The sequence below is a fragment of the Harmonia axyridis genome, chromosome 6 (genome assembly GCF_914767665.1).
Source record: "Harmonia axyridis chromosome 6, icHarAxyr1.1, whole genome shotgun sequence".
In the NCBI taxonomy this organism is placed as follows: Eukaryota; Metazoa; Arthropoda; class Insecta; order Coleoptera; family Coccinellidae; genus Harmonia; species Harmonia axyridis.
Genome location: NC_059506.1, coordinates 23,790,524 through 23,807,899, shown reverse-complemented (window position 1 = coordinate 23,807,899; position 17,376 = coordinate 23,790,524). Strand labels below are relative to the sequence as shown.

General features: G+C 34.6%; 2 protein-coding genes across 4 annotated transcripts; both read right to left on the bottom strand.

Moving 5' to 3' along the window:
* Positions 1–6,041: 6,041 nt before the first annotated feature.
* LOC123681667 lies at positions 6,042–14,760 on the bottom strand. Of its 3 annotated transcripts, none has more exons than XM_045619901.1 (4): positions 14,600–14,760; positions 14,384–14,532; positions 8,820–9,019; positions 6,042–8,767 (listed from the first exon to the last, which is right to left on the bottom strand). In XM_045619901.1, exons 1-4 carry the CDS (start codon positions 14,615–14,617, stop codon positions 6,048–6,050), a joined length of 3,087 nt encoding a protein of 1,028 aa, XP_045475857.1. In that variant the 5' UTR covers positions 14,618–14,760; the 3' UTR covers positions 6,042–6,047. The 3 variants fall into 3 exon arrangements, with proteins under 3 accessions (XP_045475857.1, XP_045475858.1, XP_045475859.1); XM_045619902.1 differs by lacking the exon at positions 14,600–14,760 and adding exons at positions 9,109–11,758; positions 11,812–11,911 and having other exon boundaries at positions 8,625–9,019; positions 14,384–14,522; XM_045619903.1 differs by lacking the exons at positions 6,042–8,767; positions 8,820–9,019; positions 14,600–14,760 and adding exons at positions 9,027–11,758; positions 11,812–11,911 and having other exon boundaries at positions 14,384–14,522.
* Positions 14,761–15,131: 371 nt separating this feature from the next.
* LOC123681668 (putative mediator of RNA polymerase II transcription subunit 26) lies at positions 15,132–17,376 on the bottom strand. Its single transcript, XM_045619905.1, has 2 exons — positions 17,011–17,376; positions 15,132–16,956 (listed from the first exon to the last, which is right to left on the bottom strand). The coding sequence occupies exons 1-2, from the start codon at positions 17,171–17,173 to the stop codon at positions 15,335–15,337; spliced, it is 1,785 nt and encodes a 594-aa protein (XP_045475861.1). The 5' UTR covers positions 17,174–17,376; the 3' UTR covers positions 15,132–15,334.

The window sequence follows — 17,376 nt, the reverse complement described above, 5'->3', positions numbered from 1 at the left end:
TTTATCCAATCCTCGTTGAAACAAGGCGTCCTTTTTTTTCTGCCCATTTCTCTCCTTCTGTGTGAATTTACTCCCTGGAGAAAAATGAGAAAATGAATATTCACCAATAATGATTATCGCTCAGAAAAGTTTTTATTTTTCATGTTCAATGTTATCCAATGATTTTTCAATTGAAAGATACAAATCAAATCGAAAAAAAAGCTTTTCGGCATCGAATTTGGGGCTGACAGACTTTGATAACGACGATCGAAAAACTCCTTATATACACACATCGCCAAAATTATTGGACCCTTTTATAAATCAAATAATTTGACAACTTTGTGTCTAATCCTTCACAATAATATATCTGTATGATATATTCAGTTTATTTTTGTCTTGGAATATATTCCAATTCTAAAAATGACAAATTTAATAATCAACCAAAAGAAAAATTCAAAATGACTAAAACTGTACAAATTGAGTAAACGGTTAATAAATTGAACAACTAAATTAACATAAAGACAGACGTACGTTTCGGAATTTTTGTATTTAATAATACAATTTTTCCTCATCAGTGCCTTATAGTACAACGGAATTATTAAATTTACAAACTTACCACGTGTATATCTACCTCAACAAAATTGCAAGTAAGAAACTACTAACTAACCGTAACGGTTGCTTTTGTGAGGATTCACAGAACAAGCCATTACTTAAGGTAGTCATAGATTTCTTCATTGTTATTCTTTTGAAATACATATACACATCGACATTTACAATTGAATAAACAATTTCAGAAATTCTAAATTTATCAATTGGTTGATACTGACTCTCTAATCAATAAATGATTACATCAAATTATAAAAGTTTAATGAGTCTTCTTGATGAAGGATATTTAATATAAATCAAATAATTTGACAACTTTGTGTCTAATCCTTCACAATAATATATCTGTATGATATATTCAGTTTATTTTTGTCTTGGAATATATTCCAATTCTAAAAATGACAAATTTAATAATCAACCAAAAGAAAAATTCAAAATGACTAAAACTGTACAAATTGAGTAAACGGTTAATAAATTGAACAACTAAATTAACATAAAGACAGACGTACGTTTCGGAATTTTTGTATTTAATAATACAATTTTTCCTCATCAGTGCCTTATAGTACAACGGAATTATTAAATTTACAAACTTACCACGTGTATATCTACCTCAACAAAATTGCAAGTAAGAAACTACTAACTAACCGTAACGGTTGCTTTTGTGAGGATTCACAGAACAAGCCATTACTTAAGGTAGTCATAGATTTCTTCATTGTTATTCTTTTGAAATACATATACACATCGACATTTACAATTGAATAAACAATTTCAGAAATTCTAAATTTATCAATTGGTTGATACTGACTCTCTAATCAATAAATGATTACATCAAATTATAAAAGTTTAATGAGTCTTCTTGATGAAGGATATTTAATATAAATCAAATAATTTGACAACTTTGTGTCTAATCCTTCACAATAATATATCTGTATGATATATTCAGTTTATTTTTGTCTTGGAATATATTCCAATTCTAAAAATGACAAATTTAATAATCAACCAAAAGAAAAATTAGACACAAAGTTGTCAAATTATTTGATTTATATTAAATATCCTTCATCAAGAAGACTCATTAAACTTTTATAATTTGATGTAATCATTTATTGATTAGAGAGTCAGTATCAACCAATTGATAAATTTAGAATTTCTGAAATTGTTTATTCAATTGTAAATGTCGATGTGTATATGTATTTCAAAAGAATAACAATGAAGAAATCTATGACTACCTTAAGTAATGGCTTGTTCTGTGAATCCTCACAAAAGCAACCGTTACGGTTAGTTAGTAGTTTCTTACTTGCAATTTTGTTGAGGTAGATATACACGTGGTAAGTTTGTAAATTTAATAATTCCGTTGTACTATAAGGCACTGATGAGGAAAAATTGTATTATTAAATACAAAAATTCCGAAACGTACGTCTGTCTTTATGTTAATTTAGTTGTTCAATTTATTAACCGTTTACTCAATTTGTACAGTTTTAGTCATTTTGAATTTTTCTTTTGGTTGATTATTAAATTTGTCATTTTTAGAATTGGAATATATTCCAAGACAAAAATAAACTGAATATATCATACAGATATATTATTGTGAAGGATTAGACACAAAGTTGTCAAATTATTTGATTTATATTAAATATCCTTCATCAAGAAGACTCATTAAACTTTTATAATTTGATGTAATCATTTATTGATTAGAGAGTCAGTATCAACCAATTGATAAATTTAGAATTTCTGAAATTGTTTATTCAATTGTAAATGTCGATGTGTATATGTATTTCAAAAGAATAACAATGAAGAAATCTATGACTACCTTAAGTAATGGCTTGTTCTGTGAATCCTCACAAAAGCAACCGTTACGGTTAGTTAGTAGTTTCTTACTTGCAATTTTGTTGAGGTAGATATACACGTGGTAAGTTTGTAAATTTAATAATTCCGTTGTACTATAAGGCACTGATGAGGAAAAATTGTATTATTAAATACAAAAATTCCGAAACGTACGTCTGTCTTTATGTTAATTTAGTTGTTCAATTTATTAACCGTTTACTCAATTTGTACAGTTTTAGTCATTTTGAATTTTTCTTTTGGTTGATTATTAAATTTGTCATTTTTAGAATTGGAATATATTCCAAGACAAAAATAAACTGAATATATCATACAGATATATTATTGTGAAGGATTAGACACAAAGTTGTCAAATTATTTGATTTATATTAAATATCCTTCATCAAGAAGACTCATTAAACTTTTATAATTTGATGTAATCATTTATTGATTAGAGAGTCAGTATCAACCAATTGATAAATTTAGAATTTCTGAAATTGTTTATTCAATTGTAAATGTCGATGTGTATATGTATTTCAAAAGAATAACAATGAAGAAATCTATGACTACCTTAAGTAATGGCTTGTTCTGTGAATCCTCACAAAAGCAACCGTTACGGTTAGTTAGTAGTTTCTTACTTGCAATTTTGTTGAGGTAGATATACACGTGGTAAGTTTGTAAATTTAATAATTCCGTTGTACTATAAGGCACTGATGAGGAAAAATTGTATTATTAAATACAAAAATTCCGAAACGTACGTCTGTCTTTATGTTAATTTAGTTGTTCAATTTATTAACCGTTTACTCAATTTGTACAGTTTTAGTCATTTTGAATTTTTCTTTTGGTTGATTATTAAATTTGTCATTTTTAGAATTGGAATATATTCCAAGACAAAAATAAACTGAATATATCATACAGATATATTATTGTGAAGGATTAGACACAAAGTTGTCAAATTATTTGATTTATATTAAATATCCTTCATCAAGAAGACTCATTAAACTTTTATAATTGGACCCTTTTATGTTGATCAAAATGAGACACTTTTAATATGAATTAAGAAGTGTATTAATAATGTAATAATAATGTTTATTTATCCTTTAAACCCCATATATACAATTAAATACATTATGTCGGTGAACTAATAGAGTATAATTTTCCTGTTTCTCTGATCCTACACCACCAATCTATCGTGAAGTAAAATTTTTGGATCACCACTTCAGATCTTGTTCTTCTTAATTGAGTTCGGAAAGTTCAGACTGTTATGGTTCGATTTCGACGTACATATCCTGCTTGATGCTGATACCAAAGATAGAAGACTTTCAAGAAATGGATTCAAGTAAAAGACAGCCAAATCAATGAAAAAGTTTTTCTAGCTGATTTCGTTCGACGATTGACGAATTGAATTTAAATTGTTTGTGAATTCATTCATTATTTTAATGAATATTCAGACATTCTCTCTTACCGTTCGGTGATCGTTCTGTTTATCTTAGCAACCAGTAAAAATAATCTATCGATCTAGCAATAAATGTGGTGACTAAAATAAGTTGTTCTATCGTGCAAAAAAATCCAAAACATTCCGTCCAATAATTTTCATACTTTATATGATACTCACAACAGATCAAAGAAATTAAATACCGTTTCACAGATATGAAGGAAAGTTGGTGTTCTATAAATGACTTGCTTACAATTCCTACAATTGACACAAAATGAGTTGAATCTCGAAATAAATAAAAGTTATTTTCCTAAAAAGTGCGGAAAGTGGTACTTTTCCGCACCAAACTGCCGTTGACCGAACTCTTCACTCAAGTGGAATATTGAGCAAGTCATTTGAAGTTATTTCCCAGAAACGCCCTGAACTCGAGAACGAATCATGATATCTATGATCGGCTTTCTGATATCTTCTTATTTTGAGAAAAGATATCAGGGTGCCTTCAAGATTTTTCTATGAGTCTAAGAGAGGTGCTTTCAGTGAGCATCGAATTTGTGACACCCTGTAGAAGGTTGGAAATTGTATTCGAAGTTTCGAACAAATTTAATTCACGTTCATATTTGAACTGATATTCTGATAAATCAAGATACAAACGTATGTGAAAATATCAAGAACATTTTCATGGATCAACACCATCTATTGTTACAACCAGTAACTGGGTATAATCTGGCAAGTAGAAAATTTCAGAAAAATTTCGGGTAGGTACTATTTTGAATTGTATAACAGCATCAGCATAGTGCAGATTCACAGTTTCCAATTTTATTGCGATTATATGTACCTAGTTGAAGTTTAAGTAAGCACACTGTTATGTGAGTAGTTTTAAAATATGTTCAAAGTGTTCAAGTGCACATCCTCAAACAATTACAATAATTACTAATTCAATAAAACTCTGATTTGGATCGAATTGAATTTATTTTTTAGGACATGGTGATAACTGATAGTTTCGGTTTTCGGGTTTCGTTCTACTCTGTCTCAATCATATCAACCAAATCTGCTTCTCTTATCTGCGGTACTTGTTCTATTATTACCTCTACAGTTTCTTCCCCAGAATTGTAAAATTTACATTCTTCTACGCAAGGGGCTCCTCTAGGAGTATCAGGCATTCCCGCTATACGTCTTCCATCTTTCTGATAACCACAAGAACCTTTACACCCTACAGTAAGACAAGGACACTCCAATTCCTCGGTTCCTAAGTTCCCATACATTCTACCCTCGGCATCTATACCTTCAATACCTTCCATATTTCCCATTCCACCTCTATTAAAACCTTCACCATTTCCTTCGATGAATCCACCCACGATCATTTCACGTTCAATATAAGAATTTGTACATTTGCATAGTTGCCTGAAATTACAACCAATAGTGCTTTTGTGCTGGCGTTCTTCGTCAACAGTTGAGCAAATCGCATCGAATGCACCTCTTAGAAGAACTCTCAGACAGGGTGGTTTAATAGGAACTGGCGTTTCAACCATGATGGTCTTTCTCTTACCCAGCAGTTTCACCACAGGGATAGAAGTTTGTGTTTGTCTTTGGCTTTGTAGCTCAGGTGCACCGGAGCAGAAATATGGCTCAACTTCTGTTTCACGCTCGACTTTTGGTGGAGGCGCTTGTTGAACCACGGCTTTCACCCTCGACATAACCTTTTCAACAACTCTACGTCTTCTCGGTTTCTTCTTCAATGGTGGCATACTGTTAGCGATATAGGTCTGAGGCTGGCATTTTTTGACTGGCAATGTGCAGTAAGGTCTCGGCTTATTAATTATTGCAGGAAGACAACACTTGAAGTGCTTGTTGTAACAAGGACAACATCGAGGGTAGCAAGTCGGTCCGGCACATTGGCCCCAGGTTGGACGGCAACCCGAACACCCGCAATCCCTGAATGTTCTGTTGGTGCAATTCAGGTAGTAGACAAGAAACGAGTTATTGTAAGGGTTTTTTTCCACCGGAATTTCCGGACTTGACGACTCTTCAGAAGACGAACTTTCAGAATCAACGTCTTCCGGCTCTTCCTCCGAACAAAGCGTCACGTCACTTGTGCTTGTTAATTCCAATGGGTCGCATTCCTCTTCATCCTCCATATCTTTGTTCGTGAGTGGACTGTGAAAAAAAAATTGATGAAATATCTGCGATGAAATTGGACAAATCACAACGTGTTCTACTTTTCTCTTTTTAGAAAAGTATCCAGCGCATGCGCTAAAATATTCTGATCGAACGCATCTAATTTCATCGTATCTCTTTTTTTCGCCCTCAGATTATCCTTGCTACAAGCTGGTTTGCTCTTGTTGGCAGTTATATTTTTCGAGGAAGATTTATTTAGAGCTACTTTAGAGGATGATGGTGTGTTCTTTTTTGAAGTTGTTTCCGTTCGACTTCCGCTATTTCGACGCACCGTTGACGATGATGGTTTTTTCTTTGTGGGCGTTCCGTTGGTTAGGCCTTTTTTGGAGGGGATACGACAAGGTTGTTTCATGTTAGGATAGAGTTTTTCGAAGATCTTTTGTCTTACGCAGCTGCTTTTAACATCGCATTCGACTGCCGACTCGCGTTTTTTAACAATCTCAGTTGGACGCTTCACTAGACGCATACAGCTTTCTTTTACACAACTTCCCGTTTGCAAGTTTTCCGGTTCATCTATGAAAGCCCATGTGTCAAGGGAATCCGAAGATTTTGTTTGGGGACAACACGAATCATTTTCATCGATTGATTTTTCCCTCTTGAATATGCACTTAATATCTTTCTTATTCGTGTCTGAAGCAGCGCAAGTACTATCCTGACAAGGTATAGAATCACGTCTCAATGTACACACTCCGACATCATCGGTTTGTTGGCAGCACGCAAAAGAAAGAGTTCTACCATCTCCAGAAGGTCTCGAATTTCTTCTGGTGTCGACGTCTACATTACTATTCGATCTTACGCACTGTGTAGTCTGACAAACCACCGGCTCTTTTCTAGCAAATGAATCTAACAGCATCGACAAATCCGACCTGGTTGGTTTGGCCTCGCAGCAAGAATTTTTTTGAGGCAACTTCTTGACGAAAGTGCAATAATTAGCCTCATCGATCAAACTTTCATCTCTTTTTCCAACGGGCTTAGTATAATCTGTGTTGGTACACGCGCATGATTTCTCTTTGCTTCTATCTGATTTCCTGTTGGGATATTTTATTCTTATCTCTATTGTGTTGGTAGTACATTTTCCAGTTTTATCATCGGTAGTTGAACATCCAACGACCTCAGATTGACATATGATGCCACTGCTGTTTCTGAAACATCTGATATTGGATAAAAGCTTGTCATTGCCTTTCTGGTTCAGAATGCTGTCTCTTGTGTCTTTGAGGATGCCGGCGATCTTCTCGAAATCCGAAGAACCGAAGGTGGACATGGACATGTCTTCATCAGCATCACACCCACGAGATAATTCCGATCTATCGCCACATAAGCCACAATCATCGCCTGTCGAGTTCTTCATCGTCTTGGATTTTGGTTGGCATGCACACGCTTTCTTATCCTCCGTTTGTTTCGAAGATTTCATCAATTCCCTGCATGCACAGGGACACCGAGGTTTGGAAGGTGCCGGTGGTTCCGGCGTACAGCAAACGGTTACAACGTCTTCGCCTTGATTCTTCAGGTCTGGTTCACATGCACAATTATTCTGAGGTTGATCTCCTTCTGCCGAGACTGGAGTTTTGGGCTCGCACGGCTCAGTGCAATCGCACTTCTGCTTTGTTGATTTAGAGCCACGACTCTTACTCCTACTTCGACTACGCGATTTCCTCTTCTTCTTCGATTTCTTGGCACAGTCGCAGGTTTTCGTCATGGCTTCACCTTCGCCTATAGTTTGCATTGTTGAGTTCTTCCTTCCACAGTTGCATCTTCTATTCATTTTCATGTCATTTCCACTTACCAACGAAGATGCTTGAGGTTCCATATTTGCCGCGGCTTGTTCGATATTTTTTTGCACTGATAATGGTTGACTGCAAGCACATCCACTGCTCATTTTCATCTCGGTTGGTTTCAGGATGTTTTTCAAAGTCTTGTCGTCTTTTACGCTACTACCCCTTTTGTTTTCGGTAAGTTGTGCTTTGAGCTGCTGGCAGTGACAACAAGCATTCTTCTCTTTACAATTGCACCTCAGTTTTTTGTCCATAAGTGTTTGCAGTGTTTGCTTATCTCCGCATTCTGGAGTGATACTCGGTCTTTTTCCAGCTGGACAATCTTGAACGAGTACCGGAAATGTATAAGTCCCGAAAGGATGCTTAATGTTGAAGAAGTAGGTCATATTGCCTGTAGGCATGAGGTAATCTTCGTAACTAGCAAGCGCGAGGTTTTTTTTGCCTAAAAGCAATTTTGCGTCGCAATCTAGAACTTCCGACAGATATTTCTCAAAAACCTTCACGATCAATTTTTTATTGGTAACTGATATTCGTTTCACGGATTCCATGCTACGCACGGTGATACTCCTCACTATACGCTCTGAAGATTTTTCAACCCTGCCCAATAAATGCTGGAAGGTCGCACCATCCCGGTCAAAATTCAGATTCTGCCTGTTAATTTCAGCATGCCTTTCGTGCTGCTTCTTTCTGGTTGGTTTCTGTGATATCCTGCTTTGTCGTGGATGTATTTCTGCCCGTCCTTGTAAGACGGGCGAGAGAATAGAGTCCCAGCTTATGTCATCAGTCCTCGAAATATTAGAATTTGGGTCCTTCGATCTCTTACTAGATGAGGGAGGCCTCATTTCAATTTTCTCCAGTAAGGCTGGTATGAGAAAAACACTTTTCTTCAGGTTAATTCGGTTCTGCGTGTTTTCATTGTATTTGTTCAGATAAGGCTCACATATCCGTCCATATTTTGGTGCTCCTTGGGTCGATAGGATTCCATCTAATAATCAGAGCAATTAGTTAACATCTTTTCGTATTTACATGGTCCTTACCGATGGCTAAGTTCTTGCTGGTACTTTTCCTCGGATTCCTTTTTACATCGAACAGATTGTCATTTGGGTGGGAGACAACATTCTCATCTTCTATCGAGTCGTTGCTCGATTCAGGAGTTATTTTATTCTGACGTTTAGAAGTACAGGCGTGGGATTCTTTACCGACATGTTCAAATCCGACTGAGCACAGTGAAACTCCTCTGGAAAATTTTTCGTGTTAGCTAAAGCTACAGACATAATTATCAAGATGGGATCAGGAATCAGTTACCGAAACCGAAAAACCACCTACTTTTAATAAGACTACGGTAGAACAAAACCTATTATCTCTTCGATGCGAGATTTTCTGCTTTGAGATCTCATTCTCTCTCTTCTTCTTAATCTTTGATCGCTTAGTTTGCAGGATGTTACCCTAGGATAACAGTATTGAATATCTGATTTAGATTCTGGGTTGTTATATATCTTGGGATTAACTTCTACGTTCTGGGTTGCAAAAACAAGACCTTTCCTTTCCAACATCTTCCTCGTTCGTTTTGATAGAGTAGTACCTATGTGGAAGGTAGGGCTCTTGCACCTATCTCTTTGAACCATAAAAACAGGTTCCTCGGCTGATGTTGTCGGACTGTTTGAAGCGCATTTAATCCGGCAGTATTCCTCCAGTTCTTCGATAAGCTGTTCAAATTCTTCACATTCGCATTCGATCATATCTTCCGTGGATGAAAACTTTTTTTTTAAACACCTGTCTTTATTTCTATTTGGCGATGTTTTCTGTGTTAATTCAGTATCGTCATTGTCGCATGATTCATATGTACACGAACGTTTTTCTGATCTCGGTTTATCTACTTTTTTGCAGTTTCTAAGTATTGGCTTTATATGAATTATCTTTTCTGATCCTGTTTCACACTTACAAGATTGTTCTCGTTCGCTTCGTTCGTTGTAGTTTTTGCCACAGGTGGGAAATACCTCTGCATCTTCATAGTCTTCGTGTATGCTTCCACAACCACATTCTGAATCGGAATCTTCGTCTGTTTCGTTGTCGCAAATACAGCATGAGCAACTCTTGTCCTTCATCTCAGTATCAGATTCTTTGACGGATGATGCTTTGGAAGATCTTCTGCTTGAGATTTCCGTACTAACCGCGTATGTTTCTTCGACAGACTTTCTTTTTGGTTCGGTATTTTCCTCATTCAACTCAGTTGTTTCCTCCTTCGCTAATACACCTTCGGTTATTTCTTTCGGTTCTGTAGACTGATCCTTGGTCATCTCGACTTGAGTGTTTTTGTCCTGGTCCTGATGGCACTGACAACATTTGTTCACTTTTTCTGGTTGCTTCTTTTGCGACTTCGGGCAATTGCAGCTCTTTTTTTCCGGAGGTCTGGAGCAATCGCAACTCTTGTCGTTGGCCTTTGGTCTGTTAAAATTCATGCTTGCATCTTTACACTGGCACTTATGAGATTTCTTAGGAGTATTGTTTTCCATCTCCCTCTGCATCTCCGCGTTTCTCCGTGCTGTACATAATTTGCACCCACACGATTTGACGTCGTTTCTTGGTCTTGGTTCCTCCTCTTGAACTTCATTGCCATTTTCTGGTCCGGGTTCCAGACAAATTTTCACGCACCGAGGGTAATTTTTGCCGGATAACTCAATTACTTCAATTTCTTCAGAGTCTTCGGATCTTTTTGATTCAATGTCGTTTTTCATCGCTTTCAATTTACATGTACAACTCTTACCGTTTCTATCACCAGATTCATAAACTTGTTGTTGTGCTTTCGGTTTGTTTTGTTGACATTTACATACTCTTATTTTATTAACTGATCCATCATCATGATTCAACTGGGGAACCCTGCAATTCTGAAGCTCCCTTTTCATACTCTTTTCCAATTTTTGTAGACAGTCACATTTCTTTTCTTTCGCATAATTGCCTTGAGTGTTCTCTTTGTGAACGGTATGTGCACAACATTTCTTTATTCCTTCGCTGTTACCGTAGTCTTCTTTCAATTTTTGTGGTGTAAGAGGTGTGTTTGGTTTTTGTTGTTCATCAATATTGTTACATGCATTTCTCATGGTTATTGTTATCGTTTGATTCCCCACCTGGAAGGTTAAATTGGCTGGATCTGGTATAGTACAGCCTCCATTCGAAGGTTCAGATTCAATATTGATATCTTTTTTGAAATAAGGACAATTCTTACATTTTGTCGAGTCGTCATTTTTTCTGCCCTGACATTTCGTTGGTTTTTTTGTATTCAGATCATCATTCTTCAGTAACACAGATTTGGTTTGTTTTGGCACTGTTATATGAAAAGACACCATTGATGTATCTTTCTTGAGCTTACAACACTTTTTATCTTTTCGCTTCTTCCGTAGTTTACTAGAAGACTTTTTACCTTCATCTGGGTCCGGTTGACATAGCTTAGAGTTACACCTATCTTCACATAAACTCCTGATGAAACTTTGCAACCTCAATCGTGATATAGTATCCAGATGGATGGGATCAAGTTTTGGCTTTTTCTTCCTCTTGCAATTCTTATCACATTCTTCTTCCAATGTTTGTTTTGTGTATTCTGTTTCTATATTCCAATAAAGAAGTGGCACTATTCTCTTCGGATCGCTGTAAGGAAAATTTACGTCGTGCTCTGATGAAGAACTGATCTGATCATCATCCATGTCGATAAAATCTGAATTTGATTCACAAGATTCGTCAAATATGTTCGAAATATCTGTTCTTGATGAACTCGACCATGTTTCAAGAATTTCATCCAGGACATCGTTGCTGTACTTTTCAGCACAATGTAAATCATTCTTTGAACTTCTGGTATCGACGAAGTCGTGGACTTTGTAAACGTTTCTGATAATTTTCTTTGTCTTATGTGCTCTTGATTTCTTCATTCCATCGTATCGACATTTGTAAACAATCAGTATAGTTTTCGACTTTCTTCTGTATTCTATCAATGAAAAATATATAAGGTCGTTGGCCATTCAATTGATGGATTCTTACCGTTGAGTTTCTTCTCCAGAAATTGCTCTAAGATTCTGGACATTGTTATATTTCAGGTTCCATAACTCCTGAGTGAAGGTGAGATAGTATAAAAATTGGGCTGGAATATTTTTTAAGCATCAGAAACACTAATATTCATCTGTTCGACGTCACTACTTTAATATGAAGGGCTGAATCAATATCGGTATATTGGGATAGATATAGCGAATTCCATATACACGACCAGACATGAAATTTGTTGTTGAGGATTTATGTAAAGAATATTTGTTGTTTTCAGTTTTAATTTTTAAGATAATAAAAAGTGTTCATTCTATATATTCCATACAGTGGAAGTTCAAGGAATGAGAATTTCCAGAAATAGCATATAACTGTACCTAATATAGATTATGGAGAATCATACTCCTTGGGTGTAATATTATGGAGGAATTTTTTGGATAATGTTTGTTAATATGATATAAAACGTTCATTACTTCAAGCAGGTTCGACTGAATACCTATTTAATTTGTAGGAATTGATATTTTTTTTCAGTAGAGTGAATGTGTTAAGTATCATTTTTAGTTGAAATACAATGGCTTTTGCAGTAAAGATAAATTTATCGATCCTGTTTATCATTTGTAGTAGTAAGGTTCAATACACCGGTTCATACCATGACTGAAGCATTGTCGGCGACTTAAATAACAAAATATTGTCTGCATCATTAACTACAACTGTTACGTGATAAATAATGCAAGTGTCATCTTTTTGCACTTAGCAAAATTTGGATAGTTGTACATTCTTCCCTCACCTATGAAGCATATAAGGCTAGGCTATTGAAATGTCTGTTATTTTTGGGCTTTAAAAATTTTCAAGTTTTGACTCAATGATAACGAATCCTAAACTTTTGAATGGAAGGACCTAGAGGCTTGAAATTTTCAGGGTGAGTTTGGACCTGAAATGCCGCGGTTCAGTATATTAATGGAAAAAATCCGACTAGGGGTTCCGTAAATATGGATGTTCGAAATTTTATGTTCTTATTAATTTTAAAACTTCAGGTTCGATGGAATCAAAACTCACATTTGGAAGTGAAATGGCGATACAAAACCTCGTGCACAATTTCATGTTAATCACTTAATCAAAACCATAGAAAATTAAAGAATAATATGGAAAGAAAAATTACCAATATTCTGACCACAAAAACCGACATAAATGAAAACTTGGGTGTTGATATAAAAATATTTGAATAACAATTTTATATCCTCATAAAAATTCTAGCTGATCTCATCATCAAAACCATGGAAAATTCAAGGAGAAGATTTGAAAAAAATTCCCAATATTTCCGTTTTACAGATCCATAGGTTTGAAATTTTGCCTGTATATAGAAAAACAATTTCAAGTTTCTTTTGGAATTTTTACCGAAAGCTTAACCACAACCATAACAAATTCAAAAAGAATATCGAAAGAAACTATCCAATTTTTTGTGATTATAGAACTGCCATTTTGGTTGTATATTTGTATTGACTATCAAAAGCTTCATGCAATTCATGTTGATCATCGAAATCATAGAAAATTCAAGCAAGAAAGCAAAAAAAAAATCTGGAACAAAGATCCGGCTGAGTTGAAATTTTGCAAGTAAACCAGGTAATTTTTCCAAGTTGAATCATTTTATAATCTCGAAAAGGAAACATCTCACGGAAAAATGTTTCCAATAAAAAGTTGATGGTTTTGAGGGGGTAGTCCACTAATGCTATAATCTCTTCCATTTTCACCATCTTTGGGGGGAGTAGGTCACCTTTGAATTTCAAATGCATATTCGTAATTTACTGCAAAACATACGAATGTTTTGTATGACCAAATCGTCATAGACTACTTTGTAATCGAAATGAAATTTTCAGTCTTAACGACCCTAATAACGTATCTATTCCATTATCATTTACATGAAATTCTGACGTCTCGTGCTGAACTGTTTGTTTTCAGTACATGTATTGTCATTGATAATTTGGAAATGGGAAATTATTTGTTTTTGGTTCAAATACTTATTATTCGAAAAGTTTGTATCAATTCAAAGAGAAAAAAAGTTTTGAAATGTATCTCTTTTATTTTTGTTTCTAGTAGAAATCTGTCCAGGTGTCTATCTTTATGCGCAGGACGGAAAATTCAAATTCAATTGCAGAACCAGTTGTGACGAATCGTGAAAATGTGTTCCTACAAAATTTTCGTATTTCTTTTGTATTTCGAAGGGTGAAGGAAATGGAAGAGTTTGTAGCATAAGTGCACTTCTCCCTGAAAACTATCAGCTTTTTATTCTGGAACAGTTTTCCATAGGGTGTTTTCTTTGCGAGATTTTAAACTGATTCAACTTAAAAAAAACAATATAAAATAAAAATTTTAAGTTCTATACAGAAACACTGATATCAAGTTTGGAGCTTTGCGCTGATCATTAATTCGCCAAATACATTCTTGGAGACCACAGACTGTATACAGGCGCAATTTTTTGAAAATAGTGCTTGGTTTTCATTATGATTTTTCCCATATTTCAAAATGACCTTTTCATAGTATGATCTGGTGTATTACGTAGATAAGTACTCAAAAATACCTTTCAATTAATTGGACGGGGTTTGCTTTCCCAAAATCACACTTCAATGGTATAAATTGCACTTCATCAATATTCACGGTTGAAAATAACGTTTGAAAAACACTGTTTAGGTGTGATACGGCTTTGGGATGTTTTTCGTTGGTTTTATCCTGAAAATAAAGAAGGATTCGTGATATCATTCTGCACTACGATTTCTTGTGATTCCTTAATACTCACAGATAGCAAACTTTTCATTCTTCATACTCAGGAGTATTGGAAACCGGTTAGTGCAAATAATTTAGAAGGAGAGAATTAGACATGAAATTTGGATTAAATTTCTGACAGCTGTCAGAGGCCAGAGGTAAATTCGATATCAACGGAGGTTATTGCAACTATTAACAGTAAAGGTCCGAAATAAAGACTAAGTAATAAAATTACTTAAAATATTTTCTATCATTATATATATTTTCTATCATTAGTAGATATCTGAAATTTTGAAGTTATTAAAATTGGATATTTTTTCATATTTTCCTCCATTTTCTGTTGTATCTTCTTTTATATTAATATTATGAAGCATGTCTGAAAATTGATGAATTTCAATGAAAAGATGAAGAGATCAGGTTTTTGACATATTTACAATAAATGCAATAGAGTTAATATGTTAAGACACTTATGAATCCAGTCAATTTTAGATATATTTTGATATTAGTGGAGCAAATGGTTATTTTGCTCTTTGTGTAAAGTAAACATTAACCACGAAAATACTATATAAGTACGATGATTATATTTGCACTAAGTATAAACAAAATTTGTACTAGGAATATTAGTTGGCCTCGTTCCAATGGTTCAAATAATTACATTTTTTTTTTAATTGAACTGAGATGGATGTGTCCAATAAGTTTTCGAAGTGTAATTGACGATAATGAGAACGTTCTGAACAATTGTTTGATCTTATTTGAATTACATTCTGGATCAGTTCAGTTCTTCCTCTTTAATACAAGATTTTACCTCTTTCGTACTTGCATTCTGCGATGCATTCTGAATTTTATTCGAGCTTTGATTTTTTGATTCAAATTCTAATCGGTTCACTTGACTTTGACTGAGAATTGTTTCGATGTATAATGGTTGACTAACTAAATTAGATTTGAAGGAATCTTTGTCACTATTTTCAGCTTTTTCTTCATTTTCAGGCATAGAATTGGATGAAAATTCGTTCTGACAGTACAATCTGAAATTTTCATTCGAAATTGCGATTTCTTGAAAATTATTTCCCATGCATAGTATAACTAATTGTATCAAACTCTTTTCCATATCTGATTTTGTCAGCCAGAAATATTCCTTAAGCGAATTCATCAATTCATTTTTTCTGACATCTTCATGCACAGATTCTAAAGTCAGAGAAATGGAACAGAAATTTGCCGACTCTATGAAAGCGCCTATTTTCTGACAACAGAAATTCCTCCTTCTTATATTTGGTGTGTTAATTCCTTTATTATTTTTCTTGGATTTGCTTGTTTCTGGTTTTCTCTTGGCATCAATTTTCATCTTTTTCTCTATTTTTGGGCTTGCTTTCATACTCATATGTGATCGAGAGTGCTCATCAAAGTGAAAACTTTTGGAAGTATTCTTATGTACTTTTTTAACGCTCTCCGTGTTGACAGTATACGACCGTACCTTCCTGAATTCTTGTGAAATTTTAGGCTTCGATTTGTTTTTACGAGTATTAAAGGTTTTCGATTCTTCTTTCTCAAAGAAGTTCGAGTTTTCAAGGAGGGTATTTGCCCGAAGAAGATTTTCAACGATGTTGATTTTTTTCAAGTCCATTTTTTGTGTTTCTATCGATTTAGGAATTACTTCTATTGAATTTACGGGGTGGATTTTCAATGAACCATTCTTCACTAATGTGACTGTATCCTCTGAATCAGATGATTGCTTTTCAGATGCTACATCTTGTTGATCTATGGTTGATTGACTCATGTTGAAGTTTTCCAAATCAGTCTCAGGATATTTCATTGTCTCATCATCATTATATGCTGTTCGGAAAGATTGATTTGACCTTGTCTCAACATTATGTTTAATTGGTAATGGTGATATTTTTCTTTTACATGGTACTTGAGTATTCGAAACTTTAATCATTCCTCCTGATGACTTAGGTTCCTGTTGCAAGGGTACAGGTTCAGCTATCTGGAAGATAGGCGTGTCAAACATTTGCTGAATTTCCAACTCAAGTTCCTTCACTTCTTCATCAATGGTGTTCAAAGTGTTATCCCCATCAGAAAATTCGTCATTATCACTATGTACCGTCGTATTTGGAAGTTGGTTTATGTAACTCCACAAGTTGATTTTTTCCTTGGTCTCTTCAGAACAATCAGAATATTCGTTATTATTATTTGGTATACATTTTTCATCGAAATATATCCTCTTCAAGCTCTTTTCATTGAGGATGGCCTCTAGTATTGCTTCCTTCGAAACATCACCATTTCCATCAAATTTTTCAGCATCTTTCGTTTCCTTATGAGTCATCAATGATGCTCCATTATTCGCAGATTCGACAAAGTTTGAACTTCCAGATTTTAGCATTGCAAAATATTTCTCTATCAAAAATTACAGAATCAGTCTCATTTTATTGCTGTAGATTTGGCTCTTACCAGTTTCTTCTGAAAGGAATTGTGAAACAGTATGCGTTTGTCGTGTGTTACTAGACCATGATCTGCGGTTCTCACAGATATTTTTATCAGCTTCTGCGTCATGATATTCACTGTCTGAGATGTTCAAAGCTTCTTGAAATTCTTCGTTTGTGGTTTCTTCCATATTACGAAAGAAAACGATGAATTTAACGTCGTTACTAGTTTCCGTTTATCCCGGCACATTTATTTACTTTCAAAGTTATAGCTTAGGATTTATAATATATCCTTTAGTCATTTTTACTTCGAAGAAAAGTTAGCTTTTCGAAGTGGTATACTATCAATTTCGAACCAAAACAACAGTGACATATGAAACCTCTTTGACATGTG

Excerpts from the sequence above, each read along its gene's own strand:
- LOC123681667 (XM_045619901.1), bottom strand. Across the intron at positions 9,020-14,383 it reads CCCGTCCAATTAATTGAAAG|AGGAGTTTCACTGTGCTCAG; the intron begins GTATTTTTGAGT and ends AAAATTTTCCAG. Across the intron at positions 8,768-8,819 it reads CAGCAAGAACTTAGCCATCG|ATGGAATCCTATCGACCCAA; the intron begins GTAAGGACCATG and ends TCTGATTATTAG.
- LOC123681668 (XM_045619905.1), bottom strand. The coding sequence starts at position 17,173 with ATGGAAGAAACCACAAACGAAGAATTTCAAGAAGCTTTGAACATCTCA. Across the intron at positions 16,957-17,010 it reads ATTCCTTTCAGAAGAAACTG|AGAAATATTTTGCAATGCTA; the intron begins GTAAGAGCCAAA and ends AATTTTTGATAG.